Genomic DNA, 27,766 nt, shown 5'->3' on the forward strand with positions numbered 1-27,766 from the left:
TCTGTAATGCTAGTATAGTATACTTTGTTGTTGAAAATGGTTTGAAAGTTTTGTTTGCATTGGATCATGTTAACATCTTAAGATAGGCTTTAACTAACTAATCTTAACCCAATACTTATCCATAACTGAACAACATTTTTCGTTGTATTCTTTATCTTTACTTGACTTGTTTTAATCTTGTATGCCTGACTTTGATATGAATTCATGATATGATTTTTTGAAGTACTATTCATAGTGGCAAAAGCTGGCAGCATAGAAACACTCACACTTTAAGACAATTGCAGGCCAAGTGCTGATTGGCTAAAACAAACCTGTGAAATGAAACAAAAGCAACACTCTCACTTAACAGGGAGCTGGAAGCAGACCCAGTTCAGTGCCAACAGGAAGGGGCAGAGTGGAGGAATAGCAGACCCCAGAGCTGCTCCTCTTAAATGCCTTCCATACATTACAGTGTGTGAAAACAGCCTGCTGTCAGCTGCTGCGCTCACAGCTGCCACAGACATTCAGCTGAGTGGGCGCAGGAAGTGGATTACCGTGGATGACATACAGGATTAAACTTTTAATAGCTTCCATCTACTTTGATTTGCAAACATCAGCTGGAGAACTGACAGTGTAAATCATTAATTTAAACGTTTAAGTACATTTCTTGTATCCTAAAAGATAATGATTTACTGGCATCACCATGAGAATACATTCATTCTTCTTGTCCGAGATGTAAAAGGAACTCTTTCTACAGCAAGTCCTGAAAACGCAAAGCCTCTGGCACCGAAAGAGGCCAAAAGTTTCTGCTGCACTCGTCACATTTGTCATGCGTCTAATCTGGAAATCATCAAGCGCTGTGTTTAGTTTTGAGTTTGCTAGTGGAGGAAGGGAGCCACAGGGTTGTGCCAGAGGCTGCTCTGTAGTCCACATGGAGGGAGGAACATCTGGGGAGCGACTCTTCTGATGTGTACACACACACACACACACACACACACACACACACACACACACACACACACACACACACACACACACACACACACACACACACACACACACACACACACACACACCACTTCAGGGGACATTACATTGACTTACATGCATTTCCTGGAGACTTATCCTAACCTTAACCATAACCAACACATGCCTAACCCTAACCCTAACCCATACCCTTAACCTTAACCTTAACCTTACCCTTAACCTTACCCTTACCCTTAACCCTAATCCTTAACAAGTCTTCACCCTAAAATTAATGATCCCCCTTATGGGGACCTCCAATGTGTCCCCATAAGGGAAGCCAGTCCCCACACGTGACTATGTAAACATATGTAGGTCCCCACAAGTATAGCAATGCTAGACCACACACACACACACACACACACACACACACACACACACACACACACACACACACACACACACACACACACACACACACACACACACACACACACACACACACACACACACACACATTTAGTAGCTCCTAAGGAAGAGAAGAGAAATGTATTGTTCATTTGAAAGAGCCATAATTGATATTTTAGGATGAGAAAAACAAATGAAAGCAGTTGAAGGGGTCCTCGTGATGAATTATCCCGGATCTGCAGGTCCTGTGGTTTTATGGAGCATTGTAGCGGGTTTTTAGGATTGTTTAGCTGATCGACTCACATTTTTGTACCGTTTTAGTTCACTCTCACTGCCTCGTAGTGCTGACAGACACAGTTTGAGATAAGCTGGTGAAGCATTTAGCAGCCGAATGTTTCCCTCTGGAGATGGTGGAGACTAACAGCTGAGCTCAAAGAGAGTGCATATTGGGCCTCAGGTGGAACCATGACTTCCAAAGTAATGCATGCCTGCTAACTGCTTGGTGTTAAAATAAGAATCTGTTTTGATAACAAGGTTGCCATATGCAGGTTAGTCTGCTGCTCCCTCCACCTCCAGGGAGGTTTTCAATCCTTCCTCTAACAGCAAGTTAGATTTTTACATAAAGTGTATACTCCAATAACCGTGTTGGGTGCTTCTTAGGAGTTCCCGCATTGGTCCCAGCTTCTGTTACGCTTTATATCCCGTACGTAAAATGCATCACCATTGCAAAACCATAACTCAGGTATAATGTGAAAAACAGAGAGCATACCCTGAAGGGAAAAGGCTCAATCAGCATTGTGTTAACTTGTTTGTAAGGACTTGTAACGGGTGTTCATTTATTTGTAAAACTCAAGCACTTCAGTTTAAAGTACAGTACTTAAGTAAATGTATTTGGTTGGATATGAAGCACACGTATAAAAAGACACACTTACAGAGTTAAGTTCTGCATCAGTGGAAAAACTGATCACCCACTGGCTGGAAAACATTCCCACCCACACCTCAAGGGCCAAACCGAGGTCTCAGCACCAAGATGGCGGCTCCTTACCCACAGTAAAGCTTCTACTGGATACAAACTGAAACCAAACCTTGTTTTTGTCTCCCTTCTCTTTATTCGTTTGGCAGAAACAAATGGGAACAGATAGGACACTATCTACGACTCCCTGAAACCAGACATTACTAACAGCAATACTTCATGTGTGTCCTCATCATTCATGTCCAAGTTGTCTCCTGAAAGAGGAGCAGACACAGACCCTTCACAAGTCTACTTTTAGCTCAGGCAAAGATAACGCTCACTTCATTGTCAGGGTTTTGCAGAATAGAGGACAAACAAAATGGACCCGAGAGCTTCCTCTGCCCGTCCTTGTGCAGTCTGTGTGAAAAAGAACTTCCATCGATACATTTCAAGGGTCTCTGTGGGACTAATAAAGGTATTCTGATTCTGAAACACATTTATCATTCAAATAACAGTACATTCTGGAAGCTTTACAGGACATCCACTCTGAGCTGAAGCCATTTATTCGGCGAGTAGTTTATTCTGACTGAGTAGTGGTTCCCTTGTTGAGTTAATACTCACACACAGTTTACACATCCAGGTTTTGCAGGCTGTGTTTCTTTTTTAGGCAAGAGTGTCATCATCAGCCCAGCCTGGATCAAGCTGACCAATCATTCTGCGATCATTACTATGTACAAAATATATATAATCACACTTATTTACAGAGCGTGTGGAGACAGACAAAGCCTCCCTGGGCGTCCACACGGCTAAACACGAATACAAAGACAGACGCAGCATCTTTAGTGGCTGAAAGACAAACACTGAGAAAAAAAACTTGGCACTTGTAGATTCCTCGTACATAATCACAAAACAGAGTCCGGTCTAGTGGTAACAACGCAGGGGCCTCCATGTCACAGGCCAGTGTTTTGAGAAACTACAGGAGGGCAGGTGTCTCTCGCCTCTTCTTCTTCATTTCCCAACAGGACAAAAGTATCTGGGCTTCAGAGGAGGCAGATGAGGCTCTTGCCCTCCTCGATCTCCTCCTGGACCTTGTCGCTGGACGTGGCGATCTCGGCCTGTGCGGAGAACACGGCGCAGAGGAATGTGAGCACGGTCCCCCCCATGGCGGTGTAGAAGGCCCAGCCCATGGAGCACAGCCCGGCCCGGTACGGAGCCGCGTCGGCCCCGCAGTACAGCTGCACCTTGTCTGAACCCCAGCCAGCGGGGTACAGCATCAGCCCCAGGATCAGAAACAGACCTGCAGGAAGGGAAACATGACAGGGTGTGTTAACTGATAGACAATAAGACTGTTGAGTACCAACGTACTGGTGAGCGCGAAAGTAAATTCTTGACCGTGGAAATATTTACTCACACCCACTTACTGGCTTTTCTTTTCATTGACCTGGAATTAAGATTGTTTGTCAAACTCCGTTTTTGACAACTAGTTTAAAGTGCCACCTTCTAAAAGCAAGGCCTCTTTAAGGCAATAAACCATAACAAGGTGTTTAACTTAAATTGTAGTTAGTTAGTTTGGTGTATCCAGACAGTTTGAAAAAAAAGGCACTATGATGTTTTCTCCACATTCATAATTAATGTCAGACTTGTGCTTCAAAGCTTGAAAACCTACATTTAAAAACAGACTACCTTCACCTTCCTTTGAACCAAAATACCTGATAGAACCGACCAACATCAACATCTCTAGGGCAAAACCCCACAGTAGATCAAAAGTGCTCCAGTTTCTGAATGAATCCAGCATTATCTATAATTATCATTATCTTTCCTAACCATCACCCCTCTCTGGTAAGAAGACACTTCCTGCCATCAGTGCCATCGTAGCATCCGAAGCATCCCACTAGGACAAGACAAATGTTGCACCAAGCAGAAGTGATTTCCTGCATCGGCCTTACATGTGAGTGAAGTTAATCACAACAAGACCTCCGGACCGGCAGCTGCCGAGGCAGGAAGTAGAGACCTGGGTCTAGACCCTCCTGCCCGTCAGAGTGAGGAGAACAACAGGAAGGAGGGACCTGAAGGGTTTTCCCGCCACCGGCTGACCCCCGGTGTCCTGCGTCTCAGTGGAAGGATGAGGTCACTTCCTGTCTTACTGTGACCCACTTCTACCGCCGTGACTTATCCTCAACAGCTTTATACGACACCGGAAAAAACAGTGGTGGAAAAGTAACTAAGTACAGCACATTTTTTTCGTTACTTTAAGGTAGTTCAACTCCTCTTTACAATTTAAGGTACTTGCAGATTAAGTTTAAAAATACTAAATATAATCAGCTCCATAATTGAGCTGCGAGGTTTAAGATTAAGATGAAACATTATTGATCCCTCTACAATTTATTAAAATATAATAATTACAAGTTTTAATATTAAAGTGATGACACAAGTGTTTTATAATGACTAATAAATTGCCAATATACTGCTTATATGCATGTTAATTAACAACTAGTTGATGATTAATTTGTGTACCTTAATATAAAGTTGTACCGCTTATATGATGAACATTGATGTCTATGTGCCTTATTCTGTATTTGACATAATTGTTTAAATAAAAAAAAAATGTATAACTCAATATATTGAGATAGCTAAGTCAATATATTGACTTTCATTTATTTTTCCCGTGGCGCAAACAGGCTTCCATATCTTATAGATGCAGCTGATTATAAATACACAAAAAAACAACCTTCTTTCATACATTAATTTAAATCATGAGGTTTCGGCTCTGCAGTTGATCAGTCAGCTGACCAGACAAGGGGCCTTCCACCAATCAGAGCTCAGGAGGAAACATTTACAATAATGTAATTATAGACAATAAATGAAGCAGTCAGGGAATGAGATTTTCTAGTCGTTAAACTCTCCTTTGATGAGCAGTTCTCGCTGCTCTGCTACATAAAAACAAATGTGGAGGTAACACTGTCTCCCTCTTCTTTTACTCCCTCCTAATCTCCCTCTCCTTCCTTTCTTCTCCCTCTTAAAGCGCCCAATATCGTATGAAACAAGTAAATTAAAACTAGGTCATAAATTCTTTCCACATGTTGCCCTGATGTCCAGACCAGCTCCAGTGATGGATTGAAGGTATGGTTTTAATTCTCAACTCCACACACACACACACACACACACACACACACACACACACACACACACACACACACACACACACCCCACACACACACACACACAAGCTGGACCTTCTAACCTAATATCCCACCGCACTCCACCCTCACTATTCTCTCTGCACTGGCTCTTGTCTCCCTTAACTTCCAAACTGTCACTTCTCCACCATCAATCCATGTCTGATAGCTGCCACCAAAGACCACCCCCCCTTCTCCTCCCCTTCCTCCCCCTTTCTAACCTCTGCTCCCACAGCCTCCACCCTGTAATATAGCACAGCAGGTCTGCACTCAGCTCCAGGAAATCAGGACCATCTTTTTCTTTCCAGGAAAAAAGAAGCTCTGGGATCCAAAGGAAGAGAAAATAAGCAGAAGAGACGGGGCGGGGGCAAAGGGAAGTACTGGCAACGATTTCATCATTATTTGGTTTAGTTCAAAAAGTACAAGTACAGTAGAAAAAGTCGAATTTAAGAAAGCTAGACTTATCAACCGTTTTGTATTTTGTGTGAAAAATGACTTAATAAAAAAAAAAAACGTTTTAAAGGGGCTCTGTTTTGCTCATGTTCAGGTTCAAACTGTATTTTGTGACTTTACTGGGACATGTCTCCATACTTTAGTTTTCAAAATGGTCTTTATGTTTCTCATACTGCCTGTGCTGCAGCACCTCTTTTCACCCTCTGTCTGAAACCAGAAACTTCCTCTTGAGGGAACACAGTGACTTTAGCCTTTGTAACAAACTATATAATACACTATTGCATTTCAAGAATAGAACTTGTCTGCAGATAAAGGGGTTCACTTCATGATATACTGTTTCCTGATTGGACAAGTGATGTAAACTTTAATCTAAATACTGTGAAATCAAAAAAGTGATTCTAAACGAAGAATAAGTCTCTAATGATGGACATTTATTTCAGGTTCAAAGTTTAGACACTGGCTTGAATTTAAGCATCACGTCTAGGGCTGAACGATACATCGTGTCGTGACGATAATCGCGTTATGCGCATGCGCGATATTGACATCACAGGACGTGTGATATTAAGTAGGCAAATGAACTCAAACACGTCATGTTACAATTATTTTGCTGCTTGCTACAAAAGGAAAACTCGTGCGGCTCTCACGTCAGGTGTACTTGAGTGAGTGACAGCAAACCACCAATCACAACCATTCTTGATCAGATTGCAGCAGGATAACCGAGCTAGCTCAGCTTGTTGCTCTGATAATTTAAGATCCAGATGTCCGTGACTAAAATCCTTCATCCGGTTAAATAGTTCAAAAAATACAATAATAATTGTATAGCATTAAAGTTCAAGAAAGGATGGTTTGTGGACAAAAAAAACGGTCTTTTCTTCAATTCCTGTATTTTTTCATATCGCAATATATCTCGCCGGGGAAGACAATATCGCAATGTCAGTTTTTTCCAATATCGTGCAGCCCTAATCACGTCATACTTTAACTGAGATTTAGAAGTTGATTGTTGAGATCAGGAGGATACAGCAGGAGTTACTTGCTTTATTTAGACCAAGTTGTTGAGGCAAAAAGTTCTGTTTTTGAAAAGGAGTGTTTCTCTGTCATTGTCCTTCTCTTGGAGCTCTGTTTTTGGTCTCAACAGTTAAATACCGTACCCTTTAGCTTCTAAAGGCTTCTTTACCTTCAGCAGCTAGTCTCCTTCTGTGGCGGCTGAGCAGGAAATGCACAGTGGGCTTAGGGTGTTTGATTTAAGTGTCACAATTGAATAATGGTTTATTGGTTGTAAATGCTAGCTGTTGAGATCTTTGACCGTAAATGCTGCCGTGGAAAAATCCCAAAAGCTTTCCTTTTATGGACCATTTACGTTTCAATTGATTAGTGATGATGAAACAACCCCACATCCTCTGCGAACACACAGATATCCAGTACAAGCTATTGCATGCATGTGACTCCCATGTCTAATCAGCCATAGCTTTATTCTTTTGAGCAACACTATCTTATGTAAGAATCGTCGTCACTCCTGTAAAACATTGGTTTCGTTTCCCTCAGTTCCAGCCCGGGCTGAGTCACGGTCTACGGTGAAACCTGTGATGAGGTTTGACTCACGGCTGGAAGGAAACTTTACAGCAGGTAATAAAAGCATTCGACACCCAACGCAACAAGAACTGGAGACAGTTTTACGGCCAACTTTGTTTGCCGTCTTGTCTCTAATCCTTTTTGGCTGAAGTTCGACGCGAGTGACGACGGTGATTAAATAAACACGTACAGAGAATTCACTTAAAGGGTACAAGAAGTATTAAGGGGGATTTCCAAGTGTGCGCTGCAGGATACAAAAGTGTACCAGACTGACCCTCAGCAAAAGAGACCGTCTGTTTTATCCATTCGATTATGTAAAGCAAAAGGAATGGATTTACCTTCAGCTGGAATCTTAAAACCACCTGAAACTGAGTCAGTGGAATGGCACCCGAGACGCTGTGTCCAGCAGGGAGAGTGTCGTAGGGGACAAACGAGTCAGAAGTACAAGTGACATCAGTCTGTGAGAAGATTAGTTTAATAGGCTTTGGAGACTCAAGTGCAATGACGTGACCATCTCTGGCAACGGCATCACAATCTTCCCATCTGAGGTCAATCTCTTCCCCAAACATCTGCCGTCTGGCTTCGGTTTTCTCATTACCGGAGGGTCGGCACGAGTAGTGGAAATAGTGATTAGCAGAGAGTCAGTGTGGTGGATATCATTCAAAGTGATATCCTTCGCAGGGCTCACAAAACGACACGTCGAGGCCTCTCATGAACCGACTGACGTTGGAGAAGGTGAACAGGTTCTGGCTCTTATCTCGTCCTGCCGTTGGAATGAGTAAAAGGTTGTCTGCCTTTAGCCTAGCAGGCACAAAGGGAACCCTCCCGACTCCTCAATGTCTGTTTGAAGCCCCTCTCGCCCCCTTTCCTCTTCCTCATCCTCATCCTCTCCACAATGAGACTCAGCGGTGCATTTCCCCACTTTCATTACCTTAGCCAGACTCCCGGTGCTTTATATAGATATGTAAACAGAGGGCTTTACAGGTTGAGTAACACTATTTCTGTATTGTGTTGATGTGTCTATAAACAGACACCATTTCTAAAAAGCTAAACGCTCCTCATGCCATCGGGATTCTATCCAGTCAGAACTATATTGGAATCTGGTTTTGTTTTCTATTCCGAGACCAAAAACACATCAAGTAAAAAAGTATGAGTATTAATTATGGATTATAAAGTACAGTAGTTTGCTGATGTTAAATATTTTTTAAAGTCAAAAGCTGCCGATTAAACATGTAAGAAAAATGTTTCAGATGATGAGAAAGGTAGATGCCTCACTTTGTACAGATGTATCAAAAGTAACTATGAAGGCAAAAGGCAAAAGTAAGTGTTCAGCTTACTTAATACTCCACCAAAATCTGTTGAGTAGGAACAACTGCTTGCCTCGCTGGAGGCTTGAAAGTTGGCTCTGGTTTAGAAAATTGCTTGTAAAAGAAGAGCTGCTCAGCTTGCACTCACACTGTTACAATAAATCCAGGAAGAAACCCAGACTCCCAGCCACAAAAACAGTCCTGACTGTCGTGACAAAATGTTCAGAGAACTCATAGTTCCCCGTGTGTCTAGGCAAATGAGTACACACACAAAACGGATTTGCAACATTGCCCATGATTACCTTCAAGTATTACAGGGCTAGTAACCTTGGTATCAATGGCTGAAGGCCAAACATTGTATTGCAATAGTATTGTCATATTGCTCAATCCTACATGTAACTAATGCAGCTACAGCCAGATATGTGAAGAAAATGTAACCGAAGACAATGGCCATTTGTGCCCCGATTAATTCTCACATGAGCCTTCCAGAGGTCTTTCATGGTTCCCTTTAGACTTCTAAGCAGTCTCTCAGGTCAGCAGGCCGGCTCAGAGCTGGGTTTACAGCTTGGCATGTCCTTCACAACACGCCCACCTTTTTCTGTTTGGGCAGGCACCAAATAAACAACTGTGGGGGAGGACAGCCATAATCACCACAGAGGCCAGAGTTAAAGTCTGTGAAAGGAAGAGGAGGTTCAGCCAGCATGATCTCATGGCCTCCTCCCTTTCATAACTCACCACACTGAGTCAAAGTGTCATGAGATTTGGCCTTGAACACACAGCCATGGATACACATCCTTCTCACACCAACAGAGATACGCATGCGCAGTCAACTCCTTTTGTAGGCCAATGAAGAATCTGAATATGCAGCTGACGGTATCGAGTAAATATGTGGGTGGCAGTCGCTCCTGTGACGGCTCTGAGGGTGGAAACAAGCCACCGTGGGTTTTAAACTTCTGACTGCTCGGGTAAAGTTCACATAAGGCTCCACACAAATCAAACACATCATTCTGGTGGTGGGAGCTGTGGCGCTCGTAATGACTGTGTTGAGCTGAAAGTAGAGCTTTTCATTTACCTTGATGAACGCTGGACGCCACAGGAATGAAGAGAAACAATTAGAGGCCTGACAAACGTTAGCTTTCAGATGACTGGAAGATCAGTTCAGAGAGGGGCGGATCGCAAAAGCATTCTTACTTTTCTCTTTGCTATTGTTTAACCTCCTGGATCTACATTTATAAAGTGTATTGCCACTTGAATTCAAATATAATTCTAAAAGGGACATTTTAAGATCAGCTACAGACATTTTAAGGGCCTTTTTTTGGCTGCATCATCATTAGCACAATGTATTTTCTAAATCGGACTTTGAGATCAAGCAGATACGGGTGCATGGGATGCGTCTTTGCAATGCACATATGAAATGGCCCGTCACTGTGCAAAACGCATGCACATCTTTGAGTAAGAAGGTCAGATGGACAATAGCAATAGGTAACCGATATCTTTAGACACGGGAACATCATCAAGAGTGGGTTTTTGAAGCTCTTCACCCGTACAACAAACGGTTCTGATTAAGTGTAACGACAACCTGATGTCTGATGCCTCTGAACCTTTGATATTGAAACAGAAATACAAATTCTCAAAAGGGAGTGTTTGATCTCTTCTGCAGGCAGGAAGCTTTGGATATACATTCACTTTAAAAACGACATGTCATGTGCTCACCTGCGATCCCCTGCAGCAGTCCACACACGTTGAAGATGCTCTTCTTCATGATGCTCTGGAAGCACATGGTGAAGACTGAGATGAAGGCCACGGCACACAGCAGCAGGATCCCTGCAGCCAGGAAGATAGAAGTAGCCTGCCAGAACCCGCTGGCAATCTCCCCAAAGTGTATGGCGTAGGGTCCGCACAGTATTCCACGCCTCAGGTGGGGCAGTTTTATACAGCGGCCGTAGATGCCTAAAGTGGGCCTGTAGGCTTCTCCGGCTGTGGTGGCCCCATGGGGGCCGTAGACCGCATCGGGGGTTCGGGGGAATCCCACCAGCCAGTCAGTGCTCATGAAGGCGATGAGCTCTCCGAACGCGGCCACGATACTCAGCAGAGTCCACAGCATGGAGCGGCAGGTGACGATGACATGGCACATGCTGACGGCTGGAGTCTCCCTCTGTTCAGACTACTACTCAGCAGAGAGGTGGGAGAGAGGGGCGAGAGGCGCTCAAAGACGAGAGCTGAGGTTGTGATCCTTCTCCGGTGAAGATCTGAGTGCGAGTGAACACTTCACAGGAAGGAGTCGGTGACACCGCTGCACTCAAAAGGTCCAAGTCAATGATTCACAGTCTGCTGCTTCCCTCTCCTTCTCTTCTTATCTTCTGCTTCGACACAGCTGTTATTCCTCCTCCTTGAACTCAACCTCCTTCTGTTGGCTCGGTGTTCAGACTGTTATTCTGTCTGCTTGTTGGTGTCTACATTGTATTGAAGTTGTGTTCCCTGAGCCAGCCCGCTGGCGTCACATCAGACACACCTAAGAGATGAAACAGAGACGCAGAACACTGAGTGATTTAATTGCATGTATACAATGTAATTGCATGTACAAAGGAAACTCTAAGTAAATGTTGTTTTATTTGAGGAAGTGCAGATCTCCTGTTTCTCCCCTGTCATATGTGGAGAAGCAGAAAGAGGAGAGTGAGGAGGAGGAGGAGGGCCTCTGGTGTAGATCATCAGTGTAATGAGTTGTGTGGGTACGTGGTCATTTGAAGTGGGCCTCTTCTGTTTTCACTGTGTTTATGTTAAAGGGTTTGTGATCAGGGCACTTGTCGTGTTCTCTGCTCCCAGCGGATCGTCATGACCGAGGCTGCATAGATGAAAACTAGAAAAACAGTATGCCTGTCGTGGAGGGGGAGGGTTAAAATAGACGTGGAAGCAGCGGGATGAGAAGCGGATGCAGACAGAGAGAAAAACAACCCGAGGCCTCTCATCAAGCAGCCCACACAGCTGACCCGGGGTCAGTCAGCAGTAGATAACACAGCGGCTGTCACATGACGGGTGATAACCTCAGCGACATCAAACTGGCTGCTGTGCTGAGTCAGGGACATCACAGCACAATGAGGGAGCCGGGTGTCGCTTCATTAAAAGCCCACATCGTCCACCATGAACAGACACACTAAGCAGCCACATTTGAGACATACTTAATACATATTACTACGTGTAAAACATTAAAAACAATAGCACAAGAATCATTTGCCTTCTATTTACTCCATGAATGAGATTTTTGTTTGATTAAGTTAATCCAGAACCATCGCCAGAAAAAGTTTTGCATTATAAAAAACATACTTTTTCCAGTAAAATGAAACAAAAATAAAGTGCCTTTCCATCGACCCCATCTAATGCCCTTAGGGTTTCTGTTAGATCTCAAGAGATAAAAACGTTTTCTATTAAAGTTATATTTAAAAGATGGAGATTTGATCTATGATACACATACACAAATATGAGCAGCACATGCACTCCAACACAGACGTTGGAGAGCCTTGTACAGGCCTTTGTGCTCATGTTATAAATAAAGGCCTGAGCCAGAGCTGACAGTTGTTCCTTTCCTTTCTTTTCTCTGCCGCCTCTTGGGAGTCTGTTAGTCATTCTCCAGCAGGGTTTGGCAAAGGGATCCGGGGGCCGCTGTTGACACGTGTGCCGCCCGCACTGCGAGGTTTCCATCACTCAGACCCCCACATTGTCCGCCCTTACTGCGAGGGTCACGGGGCCCACGGTCGTCCCTTGTGGTCACATCCCAGCAAGTGTGTGAGTAAGAGCATTACACAAACTTTGATCTTTGTCATCCTGTAGAGATATCAACAACGGTTCCCTTCATTTCCAGGCCTTAGTGTGCGTGCGTGTGTGTGTGTGTGTGTGCGTGTGTTTGAGCTATCGTCAACGGTGTTTGGACTGTGTAAAACAGATGAGATCATAGGAACAGGCACAGACTTACAGATTTTCAACAAAGTCAGTTTTTAAAAATGTGTTGCCTCACTATGAACAGATGCAGTAACAGATGCCGCCTCACAAACACTCGCTGGACTTGTTTCAAACTCTTCCCACTCACACACTCTCTCCCGTTGACAGATAAGTCCCAGAGGTCCTTTGACGTGACTCATGTTTGACGTTCGGATTTAAGACAAACGGGCAGTCGTTAGTTTGAGGGTCAAACATTTTGCTGGCCGGTTGCAAATACTAAATCCTTACTGACATAAATATTGTTTGAAAACACTTTGGAACTAAAGCAATTTGAACCAGCTGGGGATATATGGACGTTTGAAGACCTGGACACTTAACCTTTGAAAATTCCTGGCAGTTACATAGTACCCACTAGTGGCTTTCAATTTGTCTAAAGCTGTCACTGCATGTGGGTAAGTAGATCTAAAACAAGTCTGGTTCTATTCATGTACCTTGCATTTGTCACTACGAACGGCCAGACGTCCGCTCACTGTTCCCAGACAGATTTGAGAAGTTATCATGAACAGACGTTTCCCAAGATAGAATGAAGCCTGGTAGGCACGAGGAGGATTTACGATGTCCTTTATAGTCCCAGAGTAACCAGGGGGGAGACCTAGGATTATTTGAGGCTCGGTTTACACACACAGAAGGGTTTACAAGCTTCAGTCTGCACCCAGCACCCCGCTGACCCCCAACGCTAATCCCCCATGCCCGCACACACTTACAAGACTCCCTGCCATCTGAAACATGCCCCCCAAAGAGTGAGAAGGAAGGAAACTTCTCCACAGTGAGACCTCAATAAAACAAATTTATGTTTAACTTAAATGGTTCGTTAAAGACGTCAGATTGGTCCCAGAGGAACAGCATTAACACCAACATGAACAAAAGGCTTTGTCGGGAAGCTAACATGCTCAAAATGTATCATCTGAGGCTCATTGGAATGTCATTGGTTGTAGGTATTTGGTCATAAAACAAAGTATTCAAATTTCAAAAGTTGGGTCTCCTGAATATTGAGGGGATCATCAAAGTTATTACCATTCATCCCGAGGGTGGAATGAATGTCTGTTCCAAATTTCACAACAAACAATCCCATTTTTGTGGAGACTATTGCCTTTAAAAGCTCATGAAGACGCTGTAGGACAAGTCAGAAGACCACCAAAGTTGGAAGGGTTCATCCTATGGAAACCACGAATATCTGCACCAAATGTCCTTGTAATCTATCAAATAATTGTAAAGACATATCATTAAAAAGGCAAAACCTCATTGGGGCAATAAGAAGGTCTGGGGAATAATGTCTTCACAAAATGTCATTCTGTCCGTCAAATATGTCTTGGGATATTTTGAAACTGGACTGTGTTGGATCAGACGGCAATTCAGTGGACATTGTTATCCTTCCAGCCATGCTGCTTCTCCACCTCCGTTTCAAAGTGTCCACTCAGCCTTTCTCTTATCACAGCCACAAAACAGCAGGACACGCCTTTCCACGCTGCCACTGACCGGAAACAATCTACATATCTATGGGCATGCCACGACTGGAGTGACGCGTCGCCATGGAGAGTGTTTGTTTAGAGCTGGATGAGGGGTTAATGTAGGGTTTACATGCTGAGAGGAGAGACCTCTTCAGCTAAGGTTCAGCAACCTGTTGCAATCAAAAGGATCTACAACTCCTTCGGTTAAATATTACCCACGGACAAACTCAGAAGGATGCCGCTTTGATTTTCTTGCAAGTCCAGCCCATGACTCTCTTGCCTGATGCGACCCAACGGCAAAGCAATTTTAAAACAAAGGCAGCGCTTATAATCTGTGAGGATCTGTTTGAATGAGAAGCCCCTGCAGCTACTGAAAGGGAATGCAGGGGATGATTGGTCACAGAGGACCTCAAATACTAGTCAGGACACACTTTCTTTACAAATAATGGCTCTGAAGATATAAGTCAAGGCAAGCAAGGCAGCATTTCTTACTTTAGGCATCAGTCTGATTTAGTCATGTCTTAGCTCTGGAGTGTACGTGTTGCGCGAGACAAAGAAAGTCTATTATTTCAGGAAAATTGCAGCCAATAACAAAAGGAGACCATAGTCAGGGTTTCCACTGCTAAGGAGCCAGCTTTTCCTAACACTTCTGCACATCTGCTCAGCATCCAGGCGCCTGGGATTGAAACCTAAACTTCAATATTTACACACCATCACATCAGCCACGAGTCCTAATGACAGAATAATTGACTGAAGTTGTCACCTCTCAGTTTGTGAAATGACCAAACTAAAGCAGGGTCATTAAGGAAATCAGACAAACCTGTCTCCATTGGTCCGTGAGTCCAGCTCTTCTGGAGATGCAGCGTCTCTGCCCTGACTCTCCTCCTCTGCTCACACACTTTAATGCCTTACTCTCTCTCTGACTCTAGACTCCCAGACCCTCCCCACGTCCCTCCTCCCACCTCTGCTCTCATTGGCTGCGCCCGATACTGGAGCCACACTTCTTGAGAGGGTCCACATGGTGGCCATATTTCAGTGGTGAATCTGGGTTAAAATAACACGAGCTGTGGCTGCAGAGGGTCTCTCCTCTCTCTCACCTTCCTTCGTGCTTTGTTTCATTGCTCTCTGCACACTTTCAATCAGCCTAGACCAACCTCCTATTATCAGCCTAAATGAGAAGTACGTTTCCACTTCCTCTACAAAAAAACCTCAAGTACACAAGGTTAAGTCTGCAAATATGTACACCGTTTGTCACTTTCTGTGTGGACTAGCTTTAGAATTGTCAGACTTAATTGGCCGTCATTTTAGTTTATAAAAGTGTATTTAAAAGTAGATTAAGTACACTTCATATCACAGTTATGTGTCATTTAGTATACTTGAAATGCATACTATTGCTATTTCTATTTTGTGCATACCTTAAAATATGTTTAGAAGTATGCTATACCAATAGTGGTTTGTATTATTTGTTGAAGTACTGAATTTGTAGGTACTTTACTTAGTTAGCTGTGATCTCGAATACAATCTTCTACTTTAACTCTAATACATTTATTTGAAATGCTTTCAACTTAGAACAGCACCAACCTGTCACTCAAAGGCAGCTACATTTTTTAGCTTTAAGCCTTAACTTGAAAATAAAACGGTAAGTCATATAACAAAATTCCCCCATGAACATGTTGTGCCAAACAGTAAACATGTTTGTTGTAAAGTTATGCATTTTATTGAATGTCACTCCTCTTTTGAAGCAGCCTAAAATCGCCATTGCATTAGCTATAGTTTTTGGCACTTTCGCAGAGAATTCACTTCTTTATAGCCTACACTATAGTAATATTTTTACTACCTATAGTCTGCATAAAGAAAACACATACGTACATGGCAAGAGTTTGAACAAGTGAAAAAAAGTGAGCCTACAACTTCCCTACAAGTTGATGAAAATTCCACTTATAGTAAATGCAAGAACAACATAGGCTACATCTGGTCCCTTCTTCTTCAGTTAACAACAAGTATCTGACAGATTAGATAGCTGCCTGGATGACCAGTTATCTGACTGATAGGGCGGATGATTCACTGTCTGAATAATGGATCACTCTCTGGCTGATGGGAGCAAAGTGTCCCAGGATTGCTTACAGCAGCACTGGGGTGCGTTTAGCCAACACTGCAGTCAGCTACAGTGTCCGTCTGACTTTTGTATTCCCTCACACAGGGGAGACAAATGAGTTCCATATGAGAACGGAAAAAGAGGCCGGCTCAAGCAGGAAGGGAAGCTGATAGGCCAAATCACTTGAAAGCAGCGTGGAAAGCTGCGGAAGAAGTCTTTCTTATCAGTTTGAATGGAAGTTCAAGACAAAACAGTCGGAAAACAGTTCCTTTCAACCCAGATGCATATTCTAAACCTAATTAAAACTCTCCTTCGACCCATTTCCAATAAATCCTGGTGACCTATCCTCACACAGTTGTGAATTGGATAGGAATAGTTAATGGGCCATTTTAAAAGTCACACAAAGTCTCCATTAAATGTCTAAACTATCATTAAAAAGCCTTTTCCCAGTATAACAACAACGGACCGTTCCCAAAATTCTACTTTGATACCTTTGTCAAGGTACCTTTCTTGCATAGCACAAGTAGTTTACAACTCGAAATTCACAATATTTTGTAGTAGACCTCCCCATTAAAGCAAGCAACTGTTGATTTGGCCAAACTGTTAGTAACAGATTTTATTCAGGTAGAGCTAGCTAGCCAATCAAGCTAACGTTAGCTGAATTAACTCTTTGATTAACTCTTCAATGTTCAGCAGATAGATAGCCTCTATTAATCAGACAATTAACAGTTTGTTACTTGAAGACCTCCCACAAAGCCCAGTGCCGATCTGTTCATCTGTTATCAGGGCCGTCCCTCCTACAGGCCGATCATGCAGACTGCGTGGGGCCTCACCTTGCGGAGGGGGCCTCATCTTGCGGAGGGTGCCTCAACTGAGTCGAAAATGCGGCGCACCTATGCGCTGCAATTAGTGTGGCGCTCGCGAAACAGAGGGCCTCATCATATAACTTTGCGTGGGGCCTCATGTTGGCCAGGGACGGCCCTGTCTGTTATACTGATTATACAGTAAAGCCATCGAAAATAATATGATATACAGTACAGTACAAGTACTTCTGGGTCTCTGTGTTTCATTCAAAGTCGGCTCTGTCTGTGTGTGTGGCACGAGCACATTTTGTGAGTGCGTGAGCGGTAACGTGGAATGTTGTTATTAGCATCTGGTTAGCTAGCTATGCTAACGGATATAAAGAGCTGTTTCTACGCCAAGGTGGAGGAGAGTCCATTATAATTTACATTTTTCTATGTTCAATCTGAATTTCATTTAAAATAAAACAATTATATATTGATTCTGATTTTTCTACATCCAACTCAGGTTTATCATTGCTTTGAGAAAAAAGATTATTAATTTACTTGTTGTAGAAGTGAAGATATAGTCATTTGTTCTGAGAATGTCATTTTCGAGCCTGAGACCTGAAAAACTGGCTTGGGGCTTAACAAACATAGCACTAACGTGGCTAACGTGGCTAACGCGGCTAACGCGGCTGCACTGTAAACTTCCCTTTAACAAATCCAATGAAGAGCAGAGCTGCTTACTTTAACCTTAATTCATACTGTACAATAGGCTACCATCCAGGACCACGAACCTTCTATTTTGACGTGACCTGCAGCTCCTCTGCCTTGGAGACCACTAATTATCATCACTGTAAATACTTAACTGGTTAGCAGTAATTCGTAGCTTATGAACTTCAAGCTGATAAACAGTTGAAACCTTTGCCATTTTGTTTGCTCTTCTGGTTTCGGAAAGTTGGTTTAACTAAAAGAAAAAAAGACTCTTCCAAAGAATCCAAAGCTGAACAAGCTTAGTTGCAGAAGGGACAACCACAGTTGGAGGAAGATGTTTAGCAAACAGTCAATTGCTTCTCAAATATCTTAACAATGCTCCCTGTTTATATTGTTAGTCGTTTCAGAAGTCAACCTGCCTGTGAGCGGACCTCGGCTCGTCTCCAGATAGCATGTTGTTGGAGATGCATGTTGTTGGAGATGCAGATCAGACAGAGACTGACCAAATACCATCTTACAGGCTAATGGAAAGCCGACGTTGCTGAAGGAACTCGGACACATTGCAGGCCCTCACATCAAAGAGCAGAGGATCAGAGGAGACAGCGGAGAAAGTCCTCCTCAGCACATCCACACATATGTATGTTTACACGCCAGGCTACATCATCCGTCATACAGATTAGACAGAGCACTCGTGGAGTCTGGCTGGTAATTCATCTTACCCTGTCAGACTCTGATCAATAGTATCTCGTAGATCTAAAGAAAGTGGAACAAAGCCGGCTGAAAACAGTCAGATAACAAGTCAGGGAAACGAAAAGCATCTGACAATTTAGCTAAGATATGGATGACAGTGTTTTATGGAGTGGCATTAACATGACAATTGTTTCACAATATTTTCTTACTTGAAACACACCATTTAAAGTAAACCATAGAATGACATAATCCAGTTAGTTTACTTCACATTAAGTTTGCAAATAACAATCCCAGTTTCCAGAATTGTCCAGATAACATCTTCAAATGTGTTGTTATGTCGGTCTAACAGTTATATAACAAAGAGATCAGCTGCAAGTTCTCATATTATAAACACTTATTTTATGACTTTTTGCTTGTACATTTTTTTGTTTAATTCATTAACAGAGCAATTCATTGACTAATCGTTTGCAGCTCTACTTCACATAAAATGTTGTTGTATTTAAGCTTTTCAACATTCTTAATTGGTTTGGAAAAAGGTGATGAAAACTTTATCCACTAATAAATCACATTTTATCTAAATACAAATTAGCATTGGATAGTTTGTCGGTTCCACGTTTCCAGCTGTTTCAAGATCTTTTCCACACCGTTTCTGTGTTGCCGTATCATATTATATTACCGCAGAGCAAAGCAGCAAGCTCCAAAGATCTTTACAAATGTCACTACTTACAGATTGTTATTTATACATGGGGTAAGCTTGACAACTGTACAGTACAGACAGCATATGTCAGGACCCCGTCCTTTCTGTAGATTTCATGTGATACCATAACACATAGTTATGAACATTACAACAACAAAAAGTGTTCTTAAGTCTATAAACCTGAAAGCTGGATATTCAAGCTCAACAAGAAAGTGATTTCATACGACAGAAACCAAATGTTTGGCTTGTGTCACTGTCGACGCATGATTCCCGGACGTGCCTCAGATATCTAAATTAGGTTTTTTATCTGCACGTGTTTTTAATCGGAGCTGCGCCTGCTCGAGGGTTACATCACTCCAGCCACCCTGAAGAGGCTATGCAGGGTTCAGTGTGGAAAGAGATGGAAACGAGGGATGGACAGATGGATATTTGGCCCTGATGAGAGCTTATGGAGTTTCCACTTAAGGATAATAATAATGGCAGCTCCCCAGCTAAAGAGCCAAACTCTCTAGAGTGAATAAAAAATGTCTAGACAAGTCAAGCATCCGATAGCACACTTGGTGGTAACATATGGATGTAAACAGTATAGCCTACCCGTTTTAACTTTCAAATATGCCGTCTGAAAGCAGATCCTGAGTGACAAATGGATGTAAGGGAGTCTTCACTGCTATACATGTGTTTCTCCGTGCAATCAGAGAAGCCTGAGCTCAGTTTGGGAGCAGCTACGACCATCTGGCCACTTCAAGGCCACGGCTGCTTCAGGCCCATCAACGGGCACATGCACGCAGATGTTTAACGTCTAACTCACAAGCAGGGCAGGGCTGGGTGTTCTCTACTAATGAATCACTTTTTCCATATCAAAAGAAGCTAAGGTCATCTTATGTTTAATTCTCTCTTAAACAAGTAGCCATATTAAGATTCAAGATTCAGAAGCTTTATTGTCAATGAAAACTTTAAGTCTCAGGCCACTCTACTACAACATGCATCATACATAAACTAAAAGAGGACATATTATGCTCAGGTCAGGTTCATGTTTGTATGTTGTGTCTCTACTGTGACATGTCTTGATGCTTTAACGTTCAAAAAGCTCTTTATTTTTCTCATACTGCCTGTGCTGCAGAACCTCTTTTCACCCTACGTCTGAAACCAGAGCCCAGTCTGCTCTGATTGGTTAGCTGGCTGGCTCAGTTGTGATTGGTCCACCCCTAAGCATTGTTGGAGCGCGAGCCAATAGAAGCGAGAGTTTTACATAGTGATGTCACTGTGTTATAGAAGTAGACAAAGGAGTCCAATGGAGACGTTTCAGACAGAACTTTGGTGCCGTCTAGTGGGGCAGCATCAGAGCCGGTGACACCAGCAGAATCAATAAACTAATCAGGAAAGCTGGGTCTGTCATCGGCATCAAGCTGGACCCCTTTGAAGCTGTGGTGGAGAGGAGGACACTGCAGGCTGTTGTCTATCATGGATAACCCCACCCATCCTCTCCACCTGCAGCTGGACAGACAACGGAGCTCCTTCTCCAACAGACTGCTGCAGCTCCGCTGTCACAAGGATTTGTATTATTTTATTGTAAAATGCCCAAATTGGGATCAATAAAGTACCATCTTATCTTAGTGTAGCCTTTGCAGGCCATTTACATATAACAAACTACTAGAATGGGAAAAAACCCAAAAGCTTCGCAATAAATAAAAAATGTTGTCAGTACAAAAAATGGTCTCAGTGATGATTCAATCCAGATCGTTTTAAGTCAGTTTCAATACTATGTGCAACATCCACATTTGGGTCAGTCCTATAACAATATCCAGCCCCTGTACCATCTCCATTCATGATCCTAACATAAACATTGAAGGTGTTAAAAGTCACTTGCTGATAGGACACCTCTCGTTAAGCTGCATGACATATTTCCTGCTATACAATATCTTCACTGCCAACACCTCATTCATATATCTGACATCGATCCATTTATTTAATATGACAGCCGACAGATACATTTCCCCAGCGAGGTCACGCCACATCATTTTTATCCATCGCAGTCTTGTCAAAAGAGGTGGATGTACATCTCTTAGTGTGGGAGAGATATTTCCGTGGCATATTTGTTAATTTATGAACTTTCTGTGGGGAGTACCACTGGAGCATAAACACACAGATGTGTTGAAGCTGAGGAAATCCCAACACTGGAGCTCCGGGGGAAGCAAGACAGGAGCGTGGGAAAGAGAGAGGAAGGGGAAAATGAATAACACTGCAGAGACCGGAGCGGGGAACAATCCCACGGCTTGTGGTCAGCAGGGAGTACACCTGCGAGAGGTGAGGAGCTAACAGAGGCACAGAGGCCTTATAACACCTCCGACTGAGAGGGAAAGTTCAAGAAACAAGCCGTGTGAGGCGAAAAGAAAATAGTTTCACCTTTCCCAAGAGTCTTTTTATATTCCAAATACATGCGTAGAACATAATAAAAACACACATGTGAACCTGGGCACACAAAACATGCACACTTCTATTTGATCTCGCTGCGATTGGTCAACTGTTTCCCCTCTGGCAACATCTGCTTATACGATCTGAGTGACTGTGTGTCAGTCTGGTTTGAGTGGTGAGGTGGAGCAGGAGTCGCTGCAGTAGGCGAAAGGGGGGGGGGGGGGTGTAATTCTTCAGCTGTGCCTCTGTGGAGGAAGGCGGGGGTCAACAATCCCTCATCTTCTCGTGTTGACCATAACAGCCCTCGCATGGCGGGCCCACAGCACGAGGGTTAAGAGGGTGATGGAAAACAAAGAGCATCTGACACATCGCAGCGGTCTCAGAGTGGGTGGCCAACAGGACCGCCGCAGACTCTGAAAGATTGTTTTGTGCCACAAAGGAGAGTTTTTTTGTATTTGGTCTGACTCAGTCTGCATGGCATCTCTGAGCAGTTGAATGTCAATGCCTGCTCGTTTGAGCCGAGAATTAAAGAGGCTGAGGAGCAGCAACAAAACAGAGATAACACGGAACAATGGCAACAGGGCAACTGTCACTACTGTTTGTTGTTCGGAAACCAAAACAGAAGAACTGGTTTCTGCATGAAAACAAACAGTACTGCGGGGGGTTTCAACTTAAAAACTGTGGTAGATAACAGATTTTGCCAGGCTAGTGATGTAAGATATAATATAATGTTACTAATCACAGACTGAAATATCTCACCAATAATTAGATGGATCAACATAACATTTAGTCAAGACACTCATGTTTCCCTTAAGGATAAATTGTAAAACATTTGATGATCCCATTAGTTTAATCTAGGGCCAGCATCAGATCCAACTAGAGAGTGCAATTCCTGAAGAAATTGCTAGTGGGAATGCTTTAGGCTGAAAAGCTGATGCTAAACTGCTATGCTGAAATGTAATGTGTAGAAAGAAAGTGAAGAATTTAGATGGAAATGATACATGAACACTGGGGGCTTGAATGTGTGATAAGAGAAGAAAAGAAAGTAAAAAGGCTTGGAAAAGCAGCAGAATATTTGAACTGCAAACTTTTGAACTAACTTGATGGCGAATGATCTGTCGCCATGCCAACGGCATTTGATTACACCCCCATAATATGCTTAGATGTGTTGATGGCTGCATCGTTCCATTTGAATACATCTCAAAACTGTCCTGTAGATGTCTTCACGGCTGGACTGTTAGCACACATGTGAAGTTTGAGCACTTTTTGAACATTTTCATAGGAGTTATAGCGACATCGTGTTTTATGGCGAGGGATGCGTTTCCATGAAACGGCATATGGTGAGATGTCAGATTTGACGTAGAGCTGTTGAGGCATGGAGAGGTGATACACAGGTGAAGATTGTGGGACCGGATTGTGTCCATTGGAGCTACAGCGACATCGTGTTTTATGGCGAGGGATGCGTTTCCATGGCAACAGCCTATGGTGAGATCTCAGATTTGGCGTAGAGCTGTTGAGGCATGGACCGGTGATATACAAGCGAAATTTGGGGGGCGATCGGACCGTGTCCATTGGGGTTACAGCGACATCGTGTTTTATGGCGAGGGATGCGTTTCCATGGAAACGGCATATGATGACATCCCATAATTGACGTAGAGCTGTTGAGGGTAGGACCATTAACCATTATCTGAAGTCCGCTGCTGTTTTATGGCGAGGGATGCGTTGCCATAGTAACACCACATTACGTAACATCATATTTGATGTAGAGCTGTTGAGGGCAGGACCATTAACCATTATCTGAAGTCTGCTGCTCTGAGCATTTCAGTTGGAGTTATGACATCATCGTGTTTCATTGACACAGGTGTTTATATTTGAGCTAACAGAGATCAAAGGTTTCCATGGTGATGTGCAGTAATTTCATTCTTCATCCTTTTCATTGTTCTGAATGAGAGATACATCTCTTACATGTGAACGTTTTGTTGAAGAACCGTAACAGATATTGGTGTATCAGCATTCCCATTAAAATATTCACTTTAAAAAATACTTTGTTTATGTTCAAATTCCTTCAAAACTTAAGAATGTTTTACACTTCAGCTGTGTGATTGTGTTTAGTGCCAATTAGCAGAAGAAAGCATGGTAACACGCCAAAGAAAGTTGTTACCAAGGTCACCATTATAGCTGTTAAACAGCATGAGGACATTATCATTTTAAGCATGAGCATGTAGCTTAAATCCCTGCTGGGCCTAAGGCAGTTTAAGCAGTACATTAACTACAAATTGTCCTTCCATGCGACATTTAATTAACAATACATTTGACAGTATATCACCTTGCAGATATTTGACATTTGCCAGAGGTTACGTTTTTTTGTTAAAGGAATAATAACCAAGAAATGTGAAGCTACATTCTTGACACCTAATTCCTGAGTGCTGCTTTCTGGGGAGCCCTGAGGAGCCCGGCACTTCACTCTGGTTCCCACTGTTAAAGAGCTGCGGAGTTTGGGGGCCCTGAGGCCTAACACTGTGTCCATTATGCCTAATCATTTCCAGCCCCACCTTAGCCCTTCAAACAGCCCCGGGGACCGTAAACACAGGGGTCGCAGGAGGAAAGTCCTTCCACTTCAAATCCCTTTTGTTTTCCAGGCCAGACTCAGGAAATCAGCCGCTCTGCTGCGGCGGGTGGATGGTATTTCGCCTTCTTCTCTAGGGCATTGTTCTCACCGTGTTTTGTGCTTGGGATGAGTGCAGTTTAATCCTAACTCCCCTGCAAACTGAGATGGCCGCTTTATCAAAACGCCCCTAGGGAGGCAGAACCATTGCCGTTGGTGGGCACTCCATGCTTAACCCGATACCCTCCTAAAAAATCAAAAGTAAGCACAGCCGAGGAACGTTGGCACCGGGTTTCTCTCGAGTTTCGGATAATAAAAGTATCAAGTGATATCATCCCCGCTCGCAGGCCCTTGGCAAATCACGGTAACGACATGAGTGGGAGGCGAGGAGCTGAGGGATGGAGACAAATGAGGAGAGAAGCTGAGTGAAAAGGAGACACGGAAGACAAAACGGAGAGGTGGGAAGCTGAGAAATGTAGAAGCGTGTTGCTATTGTCAGACCGGTTTCGGGGAGTAAAGTGAGATGTGTAAATGCTTTCACTTGCAGACAAAGAGTCCCGCTTTTCATATAAAAAGATTACTTCACACTGGACACCGCTGTGGTATCCTGCAGACACAATAGGAACAATGTGTCTGATTAAAAGCTGACATGGCAGGATGAATAAAAAACGGTCATGTCTCATATTTCCAGAATAAATGATCTCTGGATAACAGCTTAGGGTATTAACATATAACACATGAGTTTTTTATCAAACTTCCTGATAAGTGTGTTTAAACTGAATTCAAAGGTTAAACCTAAGGGGCAGCCTGTTCCCGTTTATGTGAAAGACAAAAACAAGTGAAGTCAAAAACAAGTGTGAGATAACAGGAAGTGGGCCGCTGACATAAAGTCTCCCTATTTTAGCAGCAAAGTGACAAACTATTATTCCGTTTGTTATCTTAGCAGGGGGCTTTCCACTTTGAAATGACCTTCACAGGTGGTCCCTGCTCATTATCTCTCACCACGTTGTTTTCCTCCATATTGGAAAAACAGGCACCCACACACCAACACCCCCAACTTCCTGGTTCATCCTGATAAACACACCGGACAGTCAGCGTGGAAGACAATGAAGATACAACAGCATGAACTTGGAGCTGATTAAGATGCCGTTTCCTATTCAGTTTACTAAAGGTCACATTGGCCGCAGTCCACAGGATTGAACACGGGGGACACAAGATGACTCATAGGGTCGTTAAGTGGAAAAGATAATAAGATAAATAACACTTCTAAGCGAAACACAAAATTCAACAGCATTGCAAATGCTGAGCTGTCCTTGAAATCCAGAAGCTTATAGCTATTGTATACAATTGCATGAGGTTTGGCTATAAATCAATGGTTGATTTAACTCCACATGCCATTAAATGTATCCAAAAAAGAAATCAATCTCAAATTGTGAGGCCCCAATTAAAAGCCCAAACCATGTGTTACTAATTACAAATGTAAATGTTGTTGTTGTTGTTGTTGTTGTTGTCTACACTTTAAAATATATATACGTGTAAAAAGTAATTAAAATGTGATACCCGTGTTCAGCTTTATTGTCCCTGTGTTTAGCTGCATGTCCATTTCTATATAAATACATTGAAGGCAATGGATGTCAAATTCAACAACAACAAAATAAGAAACTAGTTCAGATACATTTAAATACATTCGTGGTAGTTTTTTAATACATAAAGAGTTTAGAGAAAAGCTTGTATTCAGATCTGTGTGGATCAGATTTGATTGACGTTGGCTTGACAACTAAACAAAACAACTCCAAAACTGTAACTGTGCAAACTCTTCAACAGAGCATCATCCACTTAAAACAAGTGAGAAAAGTGCAGGGGAAATGCCAAATAAAGAAAAACAAAACGGTTGTGACTTCCACAGATGACTGTGTGTTGGAAGCAATTGCTCACAGTAAGAAGCTAACTTTAACGCAGTGATGTTACACCTGCCGGTACAATAGGGGCCATGACAACAGCTTGTGTTTCCACCGGGAAGAGGCAGGTGCCAGGAACCCCAATAATATAACAAGAAAAGCAGGAAGCCACGTTTCTGCTTGTTTTGTTAGTCGACACAACTCCAAAGGGTCTTACATCTCCAGAGGAAAAGCTCCACAAAGGAACATGTGAGTGGACTAAAGAGTGGAGATGCAATTAAATTAAATACACCTCAGACAAAAACAACACATACCTCTGGTGTGGACGCAGAGACGAGTTCTTCAGTTGAATCCAGATGACGTTAGAGTCCTCTCACCACCTGTGGAGACAGCAGGACAATGCAGCGATGAGTCCAAATCACAAAACCATCCCATCTCAGGAGAGACACACTTCACTCATTGGTGGCTCCACAACTTTAATGAGCATCTTTTTTTTAGCTCACTGGTATTTTCCATCTAAACCTGAGACGGACAAGCAGCTGCACCTGGAGAACAAACGTTTAAACTGTTTCACATGTTCATAAAAAAAGAGACGCTGATGCTTGCAAACCTCGCTTGATGTGACGTGGGTCCCTGTGGGAAAGTCGCATAATGTTTAGCACAACAACACATTGTGTGTGGATTATATAATCCAGCCAAATCACTAAGAGGGATAAATGGTAAACCCTGTGCGAAAGGTGCTTTCAAAACCACAATCCATTTCCCCACAACCTCATTTCAATCTGAAATCAACAGAGATATTGAAACATGGGTCCAACTGGTGGATAACTAACTTTAACTCATTTCTTTGTGTACAACACATTTCAGCTTTTTGCTTCTACTCAACTTCAACTTGTGAGAACTCAAAAGGCTGTTTTGATTAAGCAAGTATTCATCTTATGATCACATTTATTCACTAGATGATGGTTTAAATAGTGCCTGGATGGCCTTGTTGTGCGATACATCCCTTTTGCTCTTTTCCTTGTACAGTAGGTTGAACCAAATCAATATTTCTATATATTAGCAGTTAGGGATGTCCCGATCACCTTTTTTTGCTCCCGATCCGATTCCGATCATTTGATTTTGACAATCTGCCGATACCGATTTTTCCCGATCCGATCTTTATGCAATGCATTAAGAGAAAAAAAAGGTAACAGATAACGGCTGGTCATCCAATGCGATGAATTCAGCTATCTTGGCTGTTATTTGTTTGGCCTTTTCTCTGTTCTGGGGCCGTTTCTCTTTCCTTTTAAAAGTCTCTGAAAGTGTCGGTTGTTTCAGTGCCGTTACCTGAGTGTCCGCTGTGTACTCGCCGTGTTGTTGTTGGTGTTTGTTTCTCAGGTGGCGTATTAGAATGGTCGCGTTGAACGTAGCTCTGTTCTTTCCACCACGAGGAACCTCCGCCGTGCAAACATTGCATCTGGCTGTTACACTGCCTTCGCTTTCAATTTTATAATACTTCCAAACTCCTGACATTTTCTCTGTCCCGACTCCCGAGTCACCAGCTGAACGTAGCCTCTCGTTAGCTTACTGCTACTATTAGACACTGCGCCCACTCTGTTGCCAGATTTGAGAGAAATAAGCAA

At 42.9% G+C, this 27,766-nt stretch overlaps 1 protein-coding gene across 2 annotated transcripts in view; it reads right to left on the reverse strand.

Moving 5' to 3' along the window:
* Window positions 1-2,442: 2,442 nt before the first annotated feature.
* The window catches only part of lhfpl2a (LHFPL tetraspan subfamily member 2a), a 40,237-nt gene continuing 14,913 nt past the window's right edge, over window positions 2,443-27,766 (reverse strand). Inside the window, exons 2-4 of one of the 2 annotated variants that reach the window (XM_034096173.2) lie at window positions 26,456-26,521; window positions 10,521-11,319; window positions 2,443-3,599 (exon numbers count right to left, since the gene is read on the reverse strand). In XM_034096173.2, coding sequence (XP_033952064.1) covers window positions 3,343-3,599; window positions 10,521-10,941 — 678 coding nt within the window. In that variant the 5' untranslated portion in view covers window positions 10,942-11,319; window positions 26,456-26,521 and the 3' untranslated portion in view covers window positions 2,443-3,342. Of the gene's footprint in view, window positions 3,600-10,520; window positions 11,320-15,068; window positions 15,165-26,455; window positions 26,522-27,766 lie in introns of those variants that run through there. The other variant, XM_034096172.2, reaches the window with a different exon arrangement.

Source organism: Pseudochaenichthys georgianus, chromosome 12 (assembly GCF_902827115.2).
Source record: "Pseudochaenichthys georgianus chromosome 12, fPseGeo1.2, whole genome shotgun sequence".
Lineage (NCBI taxonomy): Eukaryota > Metazoa > Chordata > Actinopteri > Perciformes > Channichthyidae > Pseudochaenichthys > Pseudochaenichthys georgianus.